Source organism: Ochotona princeps, chromosome 16, assembly GCF_030435755.1.
Source record: "Ochotona princeps isolate mOchPri1 chromosome 16, mOchPri1.hap1, whole genome shotgun sequence".
Classification (NCBI taxonomy): domain Eukaryota; kingdom Metazoa; phylum Chordata; class Mammalia; order Lagomorpha; family Ochotonidae; genus Ochotona; species Ochotona princeps.
Genome location: NC_080847.1, coordinates 30,905,552 through 30,924,483, shown reverse-complemented (window position 1 = coordinate 30,924,483; position 18,932 = coordinate 30,905,552). Strand labels below are relative to the sequence as shown.

Sequence of the window (18,932 nt, the reverse complement as noted above, 5' to 3'; positions counted from 1 at the left end):
TATTTGAAAGGCAGAGTGACAGAGAAAGAGGGAGAGAGAGGGAGAGATCTTCCATCTGCTGAGTCCCTGCACAAATGGCAGCCACAGCTAGGGTTGGGTCAGGCTGAAGCCAGGAACCCAGGGCTCCATCTGGGTCTCGGACGTGAGTGACCAGGGCCTAAGCACTTGGGCCATTGTCCTCTGTTTTTTTTTTTTTCCAGTCTCATCAGCAGGATGTTGGGCTAGAATTGAGAACCCGCGCTCATAACCAATGCTGGTGCTATAGGTGTGGCTTACAACGTCACCCCACACCCCACCATCATGGGAGATTTTAAAATTTATTTTTCAAATATACATGTATTATTTAATTATGTGAAGGGCTAAGGGTAAACATACTGTGATCTGCTGTTTCATTCCCAAATGGCCATAGCAGCCAAAGCTGGGCTGTGGTAGAAGCTGGGAGCCAGGAGCTTAGTCCACAAGTGGCAGAGACTCAGTTACCTGTGTATTTCTCACTGCTACCTTTCAGGATCTGCCTTGGCAGGAAGCTGCAGTCAGGAGCCAGAGCCAGGGATCAAACAGGCATTCCTATACTGTGGGATGCAAGATGGTCACTAGGCTAGGTTTCTACTCCCCAACTGGAATATTAAATATGGACATGAAGCCTTGAAATTCACCCCCGACAGGCTTTTCTTAGTCATTACAGCATCAGATTCCGTGGAAGCATGCATGTATAGCGACGTGGTAAAAGCATGGGAACCCCAGTTCTAGTGAAAAGATTTATTTATTTAAAGTCAGAAGTAGGGGTGTTCCATCTGCTAGTTCACTCCCCAAGTGGCTGTAACTGCTAGGATTGGGACAGACTGAACCCTGGAGACTTTTCTGAGTCTCCATTGTGGGTGCCAGGGGCCCAACCATTCAGGCCACCTTCCACTGCCTGTCCCAGACCATTGACAGGGACAGAGTCAGAAGTGCGTTGGCACTGACACGGATGCTGACATCCCATGTAAGGCAGTGGCTCTTCCCCTATGCTGTGTAGCAACCTCTCTGCTGATTTCCTTTGTCGTAAAACATATAGATGGTGTAGGCACCATGTGACTCATTGGAAGCCAGGGCCTAAAATAATGCTAAACTTAAAACAGGCGCACACTGGGGGAGTGAATGACCGAGTCAATGGTTAGATGATTGGCTGGATGGATGGGTGAGGCCCAGACAAATGTTAAGCAGCTTGTCACAGTTCCAGAGTCCAGAACAGTGGGAGTTGGACCCCACCCAAGAGCCCTACCCTACCGTTCATTCTTCCCCCCCGTGAGTTGTGTGAGTACTCCCTGCTGCCTCTGATTGCCATCTTGCTTGTTCTGTTCCAGGATCTTACAGTGCCAGCCAGGGTGTCAACTGCATCCGTGAAGATGTGGCTGCCTACATTACCAGGCGGGATGGCGGTGTCCCTGCAGACCCAGACAACATCTACCTGACCACTGGAGCTAGCGATGGCATTACTGTACGTGGGATATCCCATGTTATCACCCAGGGCTCACCCACGTGAACCGTCTTGCATGTTGGGGCCATGCATTAGAACTGGCTAGTTCCAGGGCAGTGGCCTGGTGAAGAAGGATGGCCACTGCCCTGGAAATCAACAGTCCTTGCCTCCTCATTGTTAGATTCTCAGCACTTTATGTCCCCGGAAGGCAAAGAGGCAACTGGTTGTGGTAGAAGAGTATTGAGAACAGGATAACAGAGGAAAGGAAGTGGGAGGGGTACTGTGAGTGGGGGTCTGATGAGATCCCGCCCCTCCGTCAGTAGGCATCAGCCTATTTCTGCTGTTTGGTGGGAGGGGGACGTGAAGATGTGCAGAGGCCAAAGTCCACAGCAATAAGGTAGATTTCAGTGGGCGGAAGAGCCCTGGTTTATGTCCAGGTCAAGCAGGCAGCTCTGAGTCAAAGCCAGCAGGATCTTAGACCATAAAGTGGCGTAGTAGGTGACATCTTCAGCCTCAATTTTCACCCAGGGCACACCTCACACGTCAGTGAGCCATGGGGCACCCTAGGGTTCCATGCTGGAGCCAGGCAGCATGCCAGGCGCTGGGGAGGCCTTGGGTGTGAAAAACAGGCCTCGATCCCTCCCCCACTGTAGTGCTGGTACACAGCAGCATTGAGATCACGACAGTGAGCCTCATGGCACCACTTCCACAGGAAGGGAAGGTGGGGTCGGGGCAGAATCCCTTCCCGGGGAGGCTGAGCAGACAGAGAAGGGGAACAAGTGAACTGGCAGAGGCCGGAGTGGAAGCCAAGAGTCCAGTGAAGGAGGCCACGTCCAGGGTCACTGTTCTGAGAAATGGAGAGCCAAGGAAGGCTGTGAAGGGAGGAGCATGGAATGATGCTCTCAAGTTGATGTGTTGGCTGGGAGTGGGTGTGGTGGGTGTGAGGAGCTTGGAGGGGACATGTGGAATTTGGCCCACAGGAGATGCAGCCCCGGGGGTCCTGTGAGTTGCCCAGAGGAGGCGGAGCTTGGGTGTCCATAGCCACCATTCTCTTCAGCGCCTCTGTTCTGCCTACCCTGGGAGCAGTGAGCTGGGTTTGTCTCGGGGCCTTCTCTCCTGTTGTTTGAGTGCTTGATTTCCTTTCCCATAGTCCTTCCAGTGAATTCAGCACTTGTTGAAGGAGGAAGGAAGCGGGCCTAGCCACGTGAAGTGATCTGACCACTTTCAGTCAGTTCTTAGGACATTTGGAATTGTAGCACTAGGGCTGCGGCTCCAGCCTCATGCTGTGGGGGGGGGGGGGGGTCTCAGAGAAGCCCTGCAGGGGCCAGGGGCCTGGAGCAGGGGAGGGAGGGACCCACATGCTTCTGTGAAAACAACCAAACAGTTGCGTGTTGCAAGGAACTGAGCCTGAAAAGGCTTACCCCCATGTGTAAGGTGGCGACTCTCTGCAGAGGGTTTTGGCTTACTAATTAGTTGTTGCCACCTCCGCGAACACCGCACTGGATTTCCATGGCTTGGTTTCTCTCCACAATCCCTCAATCCCTGAAAATGGGTTGAAGCGCCATCTGGTGGCAGTAGATGAATATTTTTATCCCATTTCTGCACAGATTCTTGGACCACACCCCCAGACACCCCAGGGCAGGGTTTCAGGGCTGAGTCAAAAATGATTGTGAAACACGGCCAGTTCCGGTTTCAGAAGTACTGAGAACATGCACTAAGTACTGAGTCTTAACTATCTGCCACACATTGAGCTCAGAACTCTTTGTGCTTCCAACAGCCCTAGGAGGTACAGACTTGGGGCACTGACGGTGCTTGCACAGGTTACCCTGGGCTTAGGGCTTGTCTGCTCATCAGTTTCCAGGAGTGGGAAGTGGCAGGGGCCTCCTAAATGTGCTGTTTCCATTGCAGACAACCCTGAAGATCCTCGTCTCCGGGGGTGGCAAGTCCCGAACGGGGGTGATGATCCCCATCCCACAGTACCCCCTCTACTCGGCAGTCATCTCCGAGCTCGGCGCCGTCCAGGTGAACTACTACCTGGATGAGGAGAACTGCTGGGCCCTGAACGTGAACGAGCTCCGGCGGGCAGTTCGGGAGGCCAAAGACCACTGTGACCCCAAGGTGCTGTGCATCATCAACCCTGGGAACCCCACAGGTCTGTACTTTGCTCCCTTGCTGGTTGCTTGGGTTCCGTACATCCGGGCACTACAGAGTTCAATGCTGTGCGGTCCTCCCTGCCCCGGTTTCCTACTGCCGTTTGCTAACACAAAGCCGCCACATTTGCCTCCAGAGGTGAGCAACTGGAGGCGTTTGCTTGGGTGGAGTTGTGTGTTTTCTTTCCTGTCCTTACGTTGGTGAAAACTGTCCTCCTGGAGATTGTTTACATCACTCAGCATCCGTCGGAGGCCTCGTTTGACCTTCCTTCCCATTTGTTATTCAAACTGCTGTTCAGGATGCTTGTATGTGCATTTTTATGTGTTGCGTCTTGTCCTCACTTTTTGACACAGCACCTCTGTGTAGCTTGAGGCCTGAGAAATATCATACTAAAAACAAAAGCAAATATACCCTGTTTAAAAAAAAGAAAAAAGGCTGTTGTTTCTAGAAATTGAAAGGTACCCCATTTTGCATATTTTTCTTTAAGGAAAAAAAAAAAAGGTGCACAGCTCTGCGGTGTTCCTCTGTGCCTGATGCTGTTCAGAGAACAAGCACTCCTGGCGCCTCCTTTGCTGAGCAAATCTGGGTCGGGGCCAGAGCGTGTTGGAGCTGATTGTTCCGCTGCTCGGGAACATCAAATGATGCCTCAATCAGCTGAGGGCACCACTTGAATTCCTGAGTGCTGAACCGGCTGCAGCTGGCAGGAACCCTGGTCTGTTTACCACAGCTCCTCTGCGGGGGAAGGGGCTAAGACTCTTAACAGTGATGAAATAGTTCTCACTCAGGGTAGGAATCCCAAAGGGAGCGCCCCCCCCCCCAGAGCTTCCCGAGTCCAAGCCAAGCCCCTGACTCTCTCTCTGAGCATCTGTTTTGTGCCACAGGGGCCGACTGAGAACTGCTGCCTAAGATAGTGGTCTTGCAATTGTAGCTTGTCACATTACAGACTGCCAGGGCCCAGCCCCATGGTTTGTGATGTGCTCAGGCTTGTAAATTTGCATTTCTAGTTAAGCTCCTGGGTGATAATTATGCTGGACCACACTTGAAATAACAAGTCCAACAGTAATTCAGGAGAGACTCATCCGGCTTGTGTTCTAGTCAGTACTTTCCCGATTGGGTGTTTATAGAAATCTCTCGCCCCAGCTGTCTGGCAACAAGTAACTGCCAGAGATTTTCCTGTTCTAAGTAAAAGCACTTTGTGAGTGCGCATCCAAATAAGCAGTTTTGATTTTTAGTATTGTTGATTCGTGCGCACAGTCCAGGGTCCTAAATATGTGACAGCCCGTCATCTCCCAGGAAAGAGCGGGTGGCAAATAGAAACCCACCTGTGAAGTGTTTGTGTCTTGTTTGTGCCACACGCTGTGGCCAGTTTGGCTGAAAGGTGCCAAAATGGCCTGGGCTGTGCCATAGGAGTGGCCTGCTTCAACCATTACCTACCTGCTGAGCAAGTGGAAAGGGAAAGCCTCTCCCATAGTGGTACCCACAGTCCCAGGCCAGCTCTGATTAGCCAGTTAGGTCACCTGTGTGCTCCTGAACTAGTGACATCACTGTGATGCTGATGAGCCCGGTGCTGGGGTCCCTTGCAAGACAGACCTGATATGTTGCTCTAAGAAGGATAGAGTGTTCAGCAGGCACATGCAGCAAGTGATCCTGCCACTTTGTGACAGATTGCTTTGGTCTAGCTTCTGGTGCGAAGCACTTGAAGACTATTTGCAACCTTTGGCTCAGACTCCGAAGCTGGGCACAGCTGCTCCTGGCCCCACGAAAGCCATGGGACTTGCTTCTCCAACACGGTCCCTGCATTTGCCCCTCTACATGACTTTTCTGTCCCAGACACTGGGGAGAAATAAGCACTGTCCTTATCCTCAGGTTTGTATCATACACATCCGTGGAATTATTTACTTACGTTAAGTCTCATTTCCTCCGTTGGTCCAAAGGTTTTTGAGGACCTCTTAGCATTTTTAGTGCACAGGGCTTATTCTGGTGCTCAAAAACTTGCTCCCAACGGAATATTATTTGGCATTACGTAAGCATGAGAAGGCAAGACCAGGAGGATTTGCAGGCAGATTCTGTCCTGCTAGTTGTCCATGGAAACAGCTGCTGTTTCCCTATAGAAACCAGGACTGGCCATGCCCCTGGAGCCCCACAACCTGAGCTTGTTTGAAGCCTGCCTGGTGCCTGCACGACAGTCTCTTAAGAGTGTGTCTCTTGGGAGAGAAATTGATCCATTACTTAGGTTAGGCGTGAATGGTGGCTGAATCAGGTCACACCCTTGTAAGAGACATGTGTGAGGGGCTTTAAAAAATCCGTGGGAAGTGAAATTAATCTATTTTGATGCAAAAAAACTGCATAATTTTTTATAATATACATTTTCCATGAACTGTTTGAAGACCTACTGTGTGGTGTGTGTGTGCCTACATTGTTGCATAGATAAAAATATGCATATCTTAGTTCTTATCTATTTGAGGGGTAGCAGGAGAGAGAAGTGTGTTCCAGTTGATGGTTCATTCCCAAATGCCTGCCGCAGCTGGGGCTGATCCTGGCCAAAGCTAGGAGCCTAGAACTCAGACTACTTCCCACATGGGAAGCAGGGACCCAGTTGCTGCTGGAGCCCAGCTCCAGTTGAGTTCAGAACTTAAGGAGGGTGCTTGGAGTAGATGTAGAAAAGAAATGGACCGCTACAATTTCATGATCACAATGGACAAAGGCAAGAAAGTTGTCCCCTTTATTTATACAGAAAACTTCACAAACTCTGGCACAGGCTTTTGACGTCATGGTCAAGTGAGTGTATCCCAAGAATAATTCTGCTATTTGTTTCATCTAAAACCTCAATAGAAGTTCCTACTACAATTTGTATTTCTGCAACTCAATCTTGTATCACAAAGAAAAGGAGAACCTAAAGATCAAGGAAAGGATGAAACCTTAACCACAGATCCCTTCATTTGCATAGGGTCAATGGGGCCAGCCAAGACAGCATGAATAATAAAAGGCCTTTTTGCAAGTTATTAACATTAACCTCCAAGCTCACATTGATAGTAAAAAGCCAACTCCACCACAGCAAACAATGCCTGAAATGGACACAGGGTGGTCTCCTGTCCATGCAAAGGAAGGTGGAGCTGCATTCAGGTGGCTGTAGAGACATCCGCTGGGCCCTGCTGTGCAGCGGGAAATTCCTTGCAGCCCTGCTTGCAATGGAACAATACTCTTCACACCTTCGTGTCCTCCACATCCACCCCATGGGCCCCAGCATGTTGTCTCCCAGAAGGTGTATTAGCAGGAAGCTGGACTTAAAAAGTGCAGCTGAGCCTCAAACTCAGGCACTCTGATAGGGGGTTCTGGCATCCTACGTGATGTCTTAACCATTTGTATCAAATGCCCACTGTTTTCATAAAATTTATATATTCCACATCCTTTATATCAAGATATATGTGTTTACATGGAAGTAACATGTGCATGTGTCCATATAAAAATAGCATGTGTGTATGTATCCATACACCTCCGTAATGCATGTGGCTTCCTGTATACCCGTGTCCATACTGGCCTTTGGTAAGAAGTCTGGAAGCCTCCTGGTAGTGCTGCTTTCCCGGAGTTTACTGGGAACACACCAGGCAGTCCCAGAGCCACGCTCAACGTGGATCTCCGGAAATAGCGGGCAAAGGTCATTTCCGAATTGTTGCCTTCGTTCCTTTCTTCACTTGTTCCTGGGGTGTTTCCGGTGAACTGCTGGGTTAGTCTCTAAAACAGGGGGTGAATGTTTCCTCTGTCAATGTTGAGTTGAGTCTTGAAAGGAGATCAGGCCTAGGAAAGCTTGAATACTCGTCCTGGGTCTGCGGCAAGGCCTGCCACCGCAGGAGCAGCCAACAGCTGACACCATGGCTGGTGGCCAGACTCACTCATTGGCTGATAGTCCTTGAGCACCTGCCGGGTCTGACTCAGGGAACTCATACATGCTCCCCGGGAGAGGAAGTCTGGTCATGCCACCCAGCTACCAGTCAGTGCAGTTCTCAAAGTCATTGGCTGCCGGGGTATAGTCAGAGGAGCACCTAAGCTCATAGATTTATTTTCCTGTTCTTTTTGGCACGTTTGGCCTTTCTGTCCTCCAGCATGCGCACACACACACTTGTCTTGAGAATGACAAGAAAGCTCAATGTGAAATGTTATTCCCTCCGCATACCCAACTTGAGTGAGTGAAACAGATGGAACCAAACCAGAGTCCTTGGAGACTGAGCCCACTGCCACTCACAGCAGCAAGAGAGGGTGACTCTTGGGCTCTTGAGAGAACACGGGACACCCGTGGGATTCTCTGTGGGATTCTGACCCGGGGACCACTTAAAAAGCATGACAACGTACATTCTGGTTTTCTTGGGGATTTTATAGGCCAGGTACAAAGCAGAAAGTGCATAGAAGAAGTGATTCACTTTGCCTGGGAAGAGAAGCTCTTTCTCCTGGCTGATGAGGTAAGAGCAGTGCTAGCCCCCCGTCCCAGGGGAGGGGGAGCACCCTTTGGGGGATGGGTCTAGCCCTGATTTTCTGCAGCCAGAAAGAGGGATTTGGGCCAATTGGTGAGCATATTCAGTGAGGCTATGACCTAAGTTATTCCTATATTGATTTAGATTTTTATAAATTTCAGAATTTAATCCACATTACTTTAAGCTTAAAATAATAATAATAATAATGAAGTGTGACTTGATTGAGAGACTCAGACTGGATCTTCCAGGTTCACTGCTTTTCCCATCTCTCTGGTAGCTACCTACTCAGGCTTGTTATCTTCCCAGTCTAGAAAGGGGGCTTTTCATCCTGAGTTCCAGCAAACGTTTGAGAGTTGAGCCTCATGGGTTCAACTTGAGTCATGCCCTCTCTGTTGAACTAGTCAGTGTGGCCTGTGGCTTGCATCATGCAAACTGGCCGGGTCCAGAGCAAGATCTCTGCCTTGTGTCCAGTCTCCACAAACCACCCAAAGAACGATGGCTTTCCCAGAGGGTAGACCAAGGTGCACTGACCCAAGAAGGGAGTGTGAACGCCTGGTCCCTAAAGCTGCAGTTCTGAGCCTTCTGCCGCTCGCATGCCTGTCATTTCATTCACACAACAGCCCTGAGGAGTTGAAGCCCAGTTCTGGAGCCCAGGCCTAGCCATTGTTTTCCTGTTTTACAGATTTACTTTATTATTTAATTGAAAGTTATAGAGAGAATCTTCGGTCCACTGGTTCACTCCCCATATGGCTGCAATAGCCAGGGCTGGCCCACACCCAGGACGGGAACCTGGAATGCCATCCGGATCTCCCGTGTAAGAGGCAGGCTCATCATTAGAGAAGTAGATCAGAAACGGAGCGGCTGGGACTCGGACCAGTGCTCATATGAGATGCCAGAGTTGTAAGCAATGGCTTAACCTACCGTGCCATGATGCCAGCCTCTGCAAGCAAAAAAATTGAGGCTCCCCCCAATCTCATTTTCTTTCTCTCTTTTTTGAAGATTTATTTATTTTTATTAGAAAGGCAAATATACCGAGAGGAGGAGAGACAGAGAGGAAGATCTTCCGTTCAGTGGTTCACTCCTCAAGTGAGCCGCAACGGCTGGAGCTGAGCCAATCCGAAGCCAGGAGCTCTTCCAGGTCTCCCACGCGGGTGCAGGGTCCCAGGGCCTTGGGTTGTCCTCAGCTGCCTTCCCAGGCCACAAGCAGGGAGCTGGATGGGAAGTGGGACCGCTGGGATTAGAACTGGGGCCACTGGGATTAGAACCGGCGCCCATATGGGATCCCACACGCATGCAAGGCGAGGACCTTAACTGCTACGCTATTGCCCCGGGCCCGACATCTCATTTTCATTTTATCTTTTTTTCTGGCTGTTGCTTCTGGCACATTGCCTTGCTGCCTTCCCTCCCTAGTGTCCTCCCGCCCCCACATACACACAGCTTTCCCAACAGACTTGCGGTAATTCATAGTCAAAGGGCCGGAGCTTCCGGTCTTAAAGGAGAGGAGGGGTAGCAGAGAGACCCGAAGTGTTCCTTGTGACCTGTGTGCAGACATGCCCTCGGGGTCTGAACGATGGTTCTGGCCTTGTCTGAGACCAAGCCACAGCGAAAGCTTCTGCTTCCCTGATTCCAGACCAGGGGGCAGGCAGAGCCACATGTTTGCCTGCCAGACTCTGGGTACAACAAGGGACAAAGTTGGTGTATATGCTGCTCTGGCAAAGAAAACCCAAAATATTTCCAGACTAAGTGTGGTAAAGGAAACATCCAGGCTAGTGCTTCGAGTCAGCAGGCCAGAGAACAGGTGCAGCAACTGCTCTGGTTATCTTTGTTGTCAAAGAAAGTAAATGTGGTACTTTAAGGGGCCGTTTTACTTGAGAAGATGGACGGCCTGGGAGGATTGCTGGTCGGATGAGGTGGCCAGGAAGCTTGAGAGTGACTGGGGAAAAATTGAGCTCCTGAGCTATTAATGCTCAGTGTCCAACCTGAGGCCATCCTCCTTGTTTGTTCTGGAATGTTCCTTCAGGCATGTTGTGGCTCATCCCTGGAGGCGAAAAGACTGGCTGGTCCATGCAGGACTAGGTCTTGACGGCAGGCTAACCCTCTCCCCAGGCTCTGGCCCCTGGCCACCCTTGGCAGCCACCTGCCTCTCAGAAGGACTCTCAGTGACTGTCCCTGTCATGTCCTTCCCTGCAGGTGTACCAGGACAACGTGTACTCTCCGGACTGCAAATTCCACTCCTTTAAGAAGGTGCTTTATGAGATGGGGCCTGAATATTCCAACAACGTGGAGCTCGCCTCCTTCCACTCCACCTCCAAGGGCTACATGGGCGAGTATGTTGGTCCCAGCCTCCCTCCCACCATCCTGGGCCTGCTTGACCTCAAAGCTGCCTCCTCCTCGGCTGTGCCCTGAAGTCTACCCACTTGGACAGAGGCGAGATGGCTCTTCGCTGTGGCCTCTAGTGGTTTAAGAAGTAGGAAGAGACAGGCTGTGCCTCCCTGAGGGTGTGTGGATAACGCCTGTACAGAGGCTGAAATAAGATGAGGTGGTGGCCCAAAGGATGCGGGCTGAAAATGATGGGCCTGAAAACAGCCCCACAGTAGCTGCTGACACTTGCCAACCCTCTAACCATTGCTGCAACATTGGAGTCTAGGGAGTGAGGGAGAGCAGATTGAGTGGACAACGATATTAGGGTGATGACCAAGCTCTACAAGGCCACCCAGCTCTGGGTGACCCCAGGGGCCAGGAAGTCAGCTTCAGACTAGCATTTGTTCCTTCAGCTAACATTTGCCAAGTATTTGCTACGATCTTGGCAGTAACTGCTACAATCCCTGGTTTCACAGAGTTCATGTCCAGGTGAACAAAGAGTAAAATCATGTGTCAGGAAAAAAAGTAATCAAAGAATTGTTAGGAACCTGGAAGTGGGGATGGGGGTCATAGGCTGGAAGACCACAGCCCCAGTGGGCTGCTACGCTCTGAGCCGCAGGGCGGGGAAGGAAGGAGCTAGGCAGATACTTGGGGAAGAACATTCCAGGCAGCGGGAGCACAGTGTGAAAGCCCTGAGCTGGTGTGAAGAGCAAGGAGGCTGGACTGGAGCAGGCTTGGGCCAAGTGGCAAAGGTTGAGACCCGAGAAGTGGCAGGACGCAGATGACCTGGGCCACTTTGATTGCTTTGCGCTTTTACCCAATGTGATGGAAGCCGCTGGAGTGTATGGTCACAGGTGTGCTCTCCCCTGAATGGTGTTTTCCTATGCTCCTGGTTGCTGTGGGGCTGGGCAGGGGGAAGAAACAGGGACTCTTGGCAGAAGGCTGCTGCAGTCCTCCTGGGTAAAGATGGGCAGAAGATCTTAGAAGCATTTGGGAGTGGAGTTGACAGGAGGTGCTGAAGGAGAAGAAGGGTGTGAGAGACACCAAGGGTGAGTCCAAGGTTTCCCGTTCAGGCTGCAGGAAGGATGGGGCTGATGGGATCAGCAAACAAGATGGTTTGCTCTTGGACATGGTACGGTTGTCAACAGCTGTTTGGTGTCCAGGTGGAGACGGGTATGTGGGAGACATGGTGTGTGGGTTGTTAGTGTTGTCTCATACCAAGGAGTGTCTGAGGACTGGGCTGCAACCCCCGGTGCCCAGAGAATGAGCGAGGAGAGTAGAAAGTGGCAAAGGATCCCAAGAAGGAGGGAGCAGTGAGCCAAGGGGGCAGCCAAGGGCATTTCTTTGGTGCTGAGTGTTGGCGTGTAGAAGTTTCTCGGTTGTTAGGCAGGAAGTCTGCAACTAAAGGAGGAGATACCCTGGCCAGGTCAAGAGAGCTGACCTGGCTTTATTTGATATGCTCTCCTGGACTCCATACACTGAGTGATTCTTTCTCAGCAGATCTGTTGTCTATTAGCTTATTTGTGATTGAGATGATGAGCCTGCACCTGCCCCTCATCTCTTCATGCTCCCGGATGTTGGTATGCTGAGTTCTGCCCTGCTGTTTGCAGTCCCGAATCATCTAGGATTAGACAGCTCTGCTCAGCTTGATTTTCTGCTCATTAGCAGAGGATTACCCAGGACACTCTGCCTCTCTACAATTGTTATGGGAAGCCTTGCTGAGGTGCTGCTCAGAAAGCTGCCTTGGAATGTCCAGCACGGGGGAGTCAGGTGGAATCTCTCATTGCCAGTTCAGTTCAGCAGCGAGATCACACAGGTGCTGTGAGGTTGGAGGTGGGGCGCACACAGGGAGGTCACCGGGCCTTGCAGTGTTCTGTAATTAATCATTGATCTGAGCCACCAGACCAAAGCTCCCAAAGGTACGGCTGCCATTGTCGATCTGGCTTAGAGAGTTTTTAAAAACTCATTTCACAAGCCTGGCTTATTTTTGTATAATTTGACGGTTTCAGCCAGATGTTTTGGCAGTAAATGACAAGACTGAACTTGAAGTGACTTACTCCAAACCGCCATTTCAAAAAATCTGTGTTGGTAAAAAGTACAGGAGTTTGATGATGTCAGTGGGGCCTGCCTCTTGGCTTCTGGCTGTGTCTGTTTCCTTTCTCAGCTGGGCCCTTCCTCTGAGCTTGCCTGTGCTTCAGGCAGCCAAGACAGCTCCAGGCGGATGCTTGTTGGTACCCACCCCCGGAGCCTGTGTTGAACAAAGGCCAGACTATGTTGCTGTGACCACATAGCCCAAAACTGCAGTGACTCCAACAAGATGGAAGTGTAACATAACCATCCAAAGACGGGGATCATCCAGAGATGGCTGCGCTCTGTGGAATCCTTCAGGATTGGTCTTCTCAGCTGTGGTGTTGGTCCCCAGCACTGGGGCCAGCTCAGTGTGTCCATTTCCCAGGAGTCAGGGCAAGGGATCGCTCACATCCACCTTCCTGGGCCTTAGGTGGCAGAGGTGGGGATGGTTGTGGGTTCTGGCCGTCCACGTTGGCACCTTATTGAGGTCTGTGTGCCGAGTGGCTTCTCTCTGTCTCTCTTACCCTCTTCCTCTCCTTCCCTCCCTCCAGATGTGGCTACAGAGGGGGATACATGGAAGTGATCAACCTGCACCCTGAGATCAAGAGCCAGCTGGTGAAACTGCTGTCTGTCCGTCTGTGCCCGCCAGTGTCTGGACAGGCCGCCATGGACATCGTGGTGAACCCGCCTGTGCCAGGAGAGGAGTCCTTTGAGCAGTTCAGCAGGGTGAGTGTGTCACTGCTGCCAGCCAGGTGGCAGGTGGCTAAATGAATGTGGCCCCTGGGGCTCCCTCGGTCTCCTTTGCTGCCTCCCAGACCCCCCAGGAATTGATGAAGTTGGAGGATGCAGTGGGCTGGGGCTTCAAGAGGGAGGACCAGGGCTGCATGTGGCAGGTAGACTATTCTTCCTCTCCTCTTTGAGGCACCCAGTAGGAAGGACCTGAGTCCTGGTGACCCCCCCCCCCCGGGGGGGGATTTTGTCACTGAGCTGAGGAAAAGATGGAGGTGTTTGTGGGCACAGCATGGCTTGTAGGCCACTGGCCTCTCTGGCCCCACCAGGATTCCTCCAACCCCATATGATCCAGCCCAGGCTCTCTGATGGCAGCTGACAAAAGCCTGACTCCCAAAGACTTTATGAACTACAGAACCAGCAAGTCAGGTCCCCAGTCTCCCATATAAAATAACATATGACCAGCAGGTGACCGTCCTGACCCCTCTCAGGTGGTTGGTGCTATGACACCTGTCCCAGGCAGCATGGACAGTCAGTCCCTAGCATCCATCCCACAGGTCACCCCAAGCTGAAGCTCCATTCCTGCTATACACAAGTGTTCCCCGTGTCTCTGTGAGCAACTCGTGACTGGTTTGTGCTCAGAGCTCAGAGCCTTGCTGTCCAGGTGCGTGGCTGTGGGAGTGTGTGGCACAAGGCCCTTCCTCACACAGGCCCAGTTGGCCTCTGTGTGGATGAGTCACGCTGGCTTCTCTGCTCACCTGCAGCCTTGCACCTGCTTACCCCTCCCCCACCCTACAGTCAACTCTGGTCTTGCACAACACCCTGGCTGAGAGTTCCCTGAAGGAAGTGGCTCTAGGGCATCCCATCTAAGGCCACCCAGTCTGAGGGACAGGAATGGTCTTCCTCTCAGGAATGACACAGAGCTGTGCCCTGGCTTTGTCCTGAGGGTTGCCTTGTATTCATGGCTTGGGGCAGTCTCCTGGGCGTGACATTACACACCTCCATGACTGGCTGTGGATATGCACACATAAGCCTGCCTTTTGTCAGTCCACCCAGTGACTCCTCCCAGTGGCTGGGAGCCGTCCTTGTCTGCAGTGACTAACTCCTATGCCCTTTGTCTCTCACCAGGAGAAGGAGTCCGTCCTGGGGAACCTCGCCAAGAAAGCGAAGCTGACGGAAGACCTGTTTAACCAGGTCCCAGGGATCCACTGCAACCCCCTGCAGGGAGCCATGTATGCCTTTCCTCGGATCCTCATCCCTGCCAAGGCCGTGGAGGAGGCTCAGGTCTGGGGCGCAGTCCGGCTGGCTCGCGCTCTCCCCTGGCTGGGTTGGGGGGACGGGCTGCTGCATGCCCTGGGGAGCAGAGGTGCTACTGATCCTGTGGTCCTGGACCTTGTAGTCCTCTCCGTCAGATGGCATGTACCACAACAGCACAACAAAGGGCCCAGCTCAAGCACAATACTGTAGTGGTGGGGCACACACAAGGTGAGCCCGCGTCACTGGAGCCCAGAGAACACCGCTGCTCCAAAGGGAGGGACTCGGATAAGACGCAACCAGACGACAGCACCAGGCACTTCCCAGGCTTATACACCTGTCACCTGGGTGGGACCACAGGCCCCACGTGGAGGATTGGGGCAGAGGGGTTTCTGGAATTGAGGTCCACAGCCCACCCCCAGAACCTCCCAAATGCCTGGGTTTTACATCTGAGTCTGGGCCCCAGCCACAGCCTACAGCAACAGAATCACTAGTGCAGGAGAATCCGGCAGTGGTTGAGCAAACTGCAGTGTGTGAGCATCCTCAACAGCCTCCCCCTCACAAGCTTGCTCCCCGCCGGATGCAGCCCAGGGCCCTGATCTCACCGGACACACAGGAGGCCACCCTCCGACCTTGCTGAGCAGTCCCCTGGGAAGAAACAGACTGGCATTCCTCAGGGAACGGCAGAGTGCCAATGCCGCAGCCATCCTGCAGTGACGTCAGGAGTCTGGTCTCCTGCTCCAGCTACCCGCATGGTTCTTTTCCTCCCGGAAGGGAGGTGGGAGGAGAAAGGTCTCACCATTAGATCACCTGCTGCTTAGGTGGCATTGGCTTTGAGCGTTTGAGTGCTCGTACGACGTGAGGCCAGCAAGTACTTTTCACCCCTGCCCCCACAGGCCCATAAGATGGCCGCAGACATGTTCTACTGCATGAAGCTCCTGGAGGAGACAGGTATCTGTGTCGTGCCTGGCAGCGGCTTTGGCCAGAGGGAAGGCACCTATCATTTCAGGTACCATGGGGCCAGGGGGTAATGGGAGCACAAGATGAGAGATGATGATATGTGGAGGCCTGACCCACGCCACCCCATCCTATCCTGCCACAGAGCGAGGCTCAGGCCTTCGCCCACTGAGGCAAGCTGGGTGACCCAGGGTCATCTGCCAGAGGCTGTCCTTAGCTGTTCTGCCACTTGCCTTCACTGCCTCTGTCATGCCAATGGTTGTTATTTATTTGCATGACCCTTTGAAGTTCTCTGAGGGCAGTGATGGCCTGCAGGTGCTGGGGACAGTGCTCTGCATGGCCCCACCCTGCCTCTTAAGGTGCTGTACCTACAGGGGTGGGGATGAGCCCTGTCCTCCACATGTCACAGCCCTGTCCGCCACACGTCACAGCCCTGTCCCCACATATCACAGCCCTGCTCCCAAACATCGGAGCCCTGTGCCACACACTGGGTCCCTGCCCCATGCACCAGGGCTCTGTCCCACACACCAGGGCTCTGTCCCTCACTCCCTCACCGACCCACCCTCTTCCTGGTGCAGGTGCTAGAGCTGAGCTGGCAGGAGCAGCGCTGCAAGGGCTCCTTGGCCCGTTCTGTTCAGAACAGCATCTTTTCCATGCAAGCTACTCTCACAAGTCTCCCATAACTGACGCTAAAAGGAATAGTCTTAAGCTGGTGGCACGTGGAGCCAAGCCCTGACTTACAGTGATGGTTACCGGGAGTGTCCCCAGAGGAGCAGCCCACGTCTGGGTGACAGTTTCACTCTGTCAGGAGCACCTCAGCCATTGCTGCAGACTACTTCAGGAGTGGGCTAACAGGACTGGAGGGGTTACCATGGCAATGTGGGGGTGCTTCCCCTCTTATTTTCACCAGCTGGCTCTCCTCTGCCACTATCCCCAGTCACTTTCTGCTGTCCCCTGCCCAGGCTACCCTCCCTCTGGCTCCCTACCCCCCTGGGAATGCCTGTAGGGGGAGGGAGTTATGCGTGGACATTGTCCTGCTGTTCCCAAGTAACTCTAGAAAGTTCTGTGTAGCCATCAGAATGCTGTGCAGGCCTCCTGCAGTAATGGCAGATTTTTCCTGGCTAGTTTAAATGTCTCGCCTAGTTTTTTGATTTTAGGCGTGCGTGTCAGTCGAGTAGAGAGACGGTGTGGAGGCTAGGGCTGCGATTCCACACGTGCAGGCGCTGTCTCAGGGCTTCTCGCCCACATCTACTCACTCTCCCTGCAGGATGACCATCCTCCCGCCAGTGGAGAAGCTGAAGACGGTGCTCCAGAAGGTCAAGGACTTCCACATAAAGTTCCTGGAGAAGTACGCATGAGCTCGCTGTGGGCCCGGGGAACCAGGGGGACCTGTCCTGGGCTTGGCCTCCCGCCACCCAGCCTGGCCTCCCCCAGCGGCTCTGCCGCAGGCCTCAGTTGGCCCAGGAGACGTCTTTCTTCGTGCCTTGATGTTGGGAGCACTTGTCTTCTGAGGAAACCTTGGAGACCCTGTTTCTTGCTGCAACTAAAGTAGAGGGACTTGCTCAGCAGGTGTGGCTAAGGGTCTCGAGATCTCTGTTAGTGTTAATGCTTTGGGAGCAGTCCATTCGGGGTTTCCCACAACCAGAGTGAGCCGTGGGGGTTGTTCCAGATCCAGACTCCAGCAGGTGTTGGGACATGCCCGACTTCACTGCTGGACGATTGGAAATCTAAAACTCAGCAAACGTGATCTGCAAAATAAAACCCTTAGTGGTGTGAAAAATCTAGTCTTTCCAACAGTAGGGCCCACAAGTCCGTGGGGACTGAGCCTGCTGCCATGAGGCTCACCATTTCAAAGAGAAGCAAAGGCAGTGGCACCCAGGTCGGCCTAGGTTGTGGTGGACAGCGGAGGAGACTGCCAAAGGTCAAGATAATCCTGCAAAGGATGACTGGCCTAAAGCCTGCACTTCTGAGCTGCACCAGCCGCCAGGGAGAACTCTGCCTAGCCACTGTTTTAGGGACGAAGGATCCTCTTGGACATGCCGAGCCTGGGACCCGTGTCCAGGAGGTTACCCTGGACTTCAGGGTTACAGATACAGCCCAGAAAACTCCCAGTTAGAGGGATGCTGCCTGGTAACCATCTCACCGGTTACCCAATCAATGCCAGTGCTGTCGCCAGGGCCTGATGGCCCCTTTACACCAACGCCCCCTGCTGGCGGCAGGAGCGACAGTGATAGACTGAAAATGTCCTAAGCCAGGAGGAAGGGATTGAATTGTTTCAAACTGAGTTTGGCCCGTCTTCTGGCTCTCCGTGGGTGAAGGGAACAGAGCTTGGCAGCAAGAGAGCAGGTGATCTGATCTGACTGGAGGTGTTTTAACCAAATGCAAAGAGCTCTGCCTTCACCTTGGCTCCTGGCTCTACCTAACCCCTGTCTAGGTGCACTGGTCATCCCTCTGGGCCAGGAGAGGGGCAGCCACCAAGCGCGCAGCCTCCATGGCACTAGCATCCTCGCTGGCCCACATCCCAAGAGAGCAGGTGCCACAGGCAACAGCTCCACTTGGTGTTCTCCTCCCTTTACTGGGAGCCCTCCGCTGACCTCCTGCGGGAAGTCGGGGAAGCTGTGCCAGCTCAGGAGCCTGGGGACCCAGCAAGTCTCCAAGTAGACTGGAAGGAGCTGGGCAAGGGAAATCACAAGAGGTCGCGAGGTGAGGCCCGCAGCAGTCCCGATGCGGTAACTCCCACACTGGGTGCGTGCTGGGGAAGACGCTGAAGACCGCAAACTGCCATTGCGCTCCCCAGGAAGGGGGTGGCCAGCATCTCTAACAGTAAAAGGGAGTATTTCAGAACTTCTTTCCAGAAAAAAAAAAATTGAAGAAATTCCACTTGTGCTTACAGTATGGTACATAAACCAGGACATGTCCTAAGGTCATGAGTTCTCTGGTGGAGAGGTTACATAGTAGAAGCTAGTATATTTTTTATATTTTTGTAACAATTGCTTTTTTCATGGGGAAGGGAGGAAGGGTTAGCATTTGTAGTCTTAACAAACCCAGTCATTTTTTTACAAATCTCTTCAGATTATAAATAACCCCTTTACAACTTTGCAACGTTTACATGATTTTTTAAGATATGGTTTGCTTTTGAAACAAACAAATGATAAGGTCAGCCGGGGTGGATAAACATCAGGTCGGAGTGCTGACCATCGGTTACCGTGGTGCCTTTCCTGTCTGGGCACCACCTGGGAAAGCTATCTGTGGCTTGGGGTTGCACTTTGGGTGTACAGCTGGGAACCTGCTGCTGTTCATCCGGGTACCGGCAGGGGGATGTGCCCCAGGCCTGGAGTTCAGGCCGCGTTCCAGGCCCATGCATACAAGTATACGGGAGGACCAGACTTGGGCCTGCTTTGGCTGTTTTTCAACCCCGGGCTCTCACAGGCATCTCCCAACAAAGGTACCTAATGATAGCTGTTGCTGGAAAATTCTAAACAATA

General features: G+C 52.6%; 1 protein-coding gene across 2 annotated transcripts in view; it reads left to right on the top strand.

The window, feature by feature from the left end:
• GPT2 (glutamic--pyruvic transaminase 2) overlaps positions 1-17,306 on the top strand; it is a 32,492-nt gene extending 15,186 nt beyond the window's left edge. For both annotated transcript variants that reach the window (XM_058674498.1, XM_004583822.2), the window contains exons 5-12: positions 1,347-1,480; positions 3,368-3,611; positions 7,985-8,064; positions 10,267-10,403; positions 13,059-13,233; positions 14,365-14,520; positions 15,387-15,499; positions 16,715-17,306. In XM_058674498.1, the coding sequence (XP_058530481.1) occupies positions 1,347-1,480; positions 3,368-3,611; positions 7,985-8,064; positions 10,267-10,403; positions 13,059-13,233; positions 14,365-14,520; positions 15,387-15,499; positions 16,715-16,805 (1,130 nt within the window). In that variant the 3' untranslated portion in view covers positions 16,806-17,306. The remainder of the gene's footprint in view (positions 1-1,346; positions 1,481-3,367; positions 3,612-7,984; positions 8,065-10,266; positions 10,404-13,058; positions 13,234-14,364; positions 14,521-15,386; positions 15,500-16,714) is intronic.
• The last annotated feature ends 1,626 nt before the right edge of the window (positions 17,307-18,932 follow it).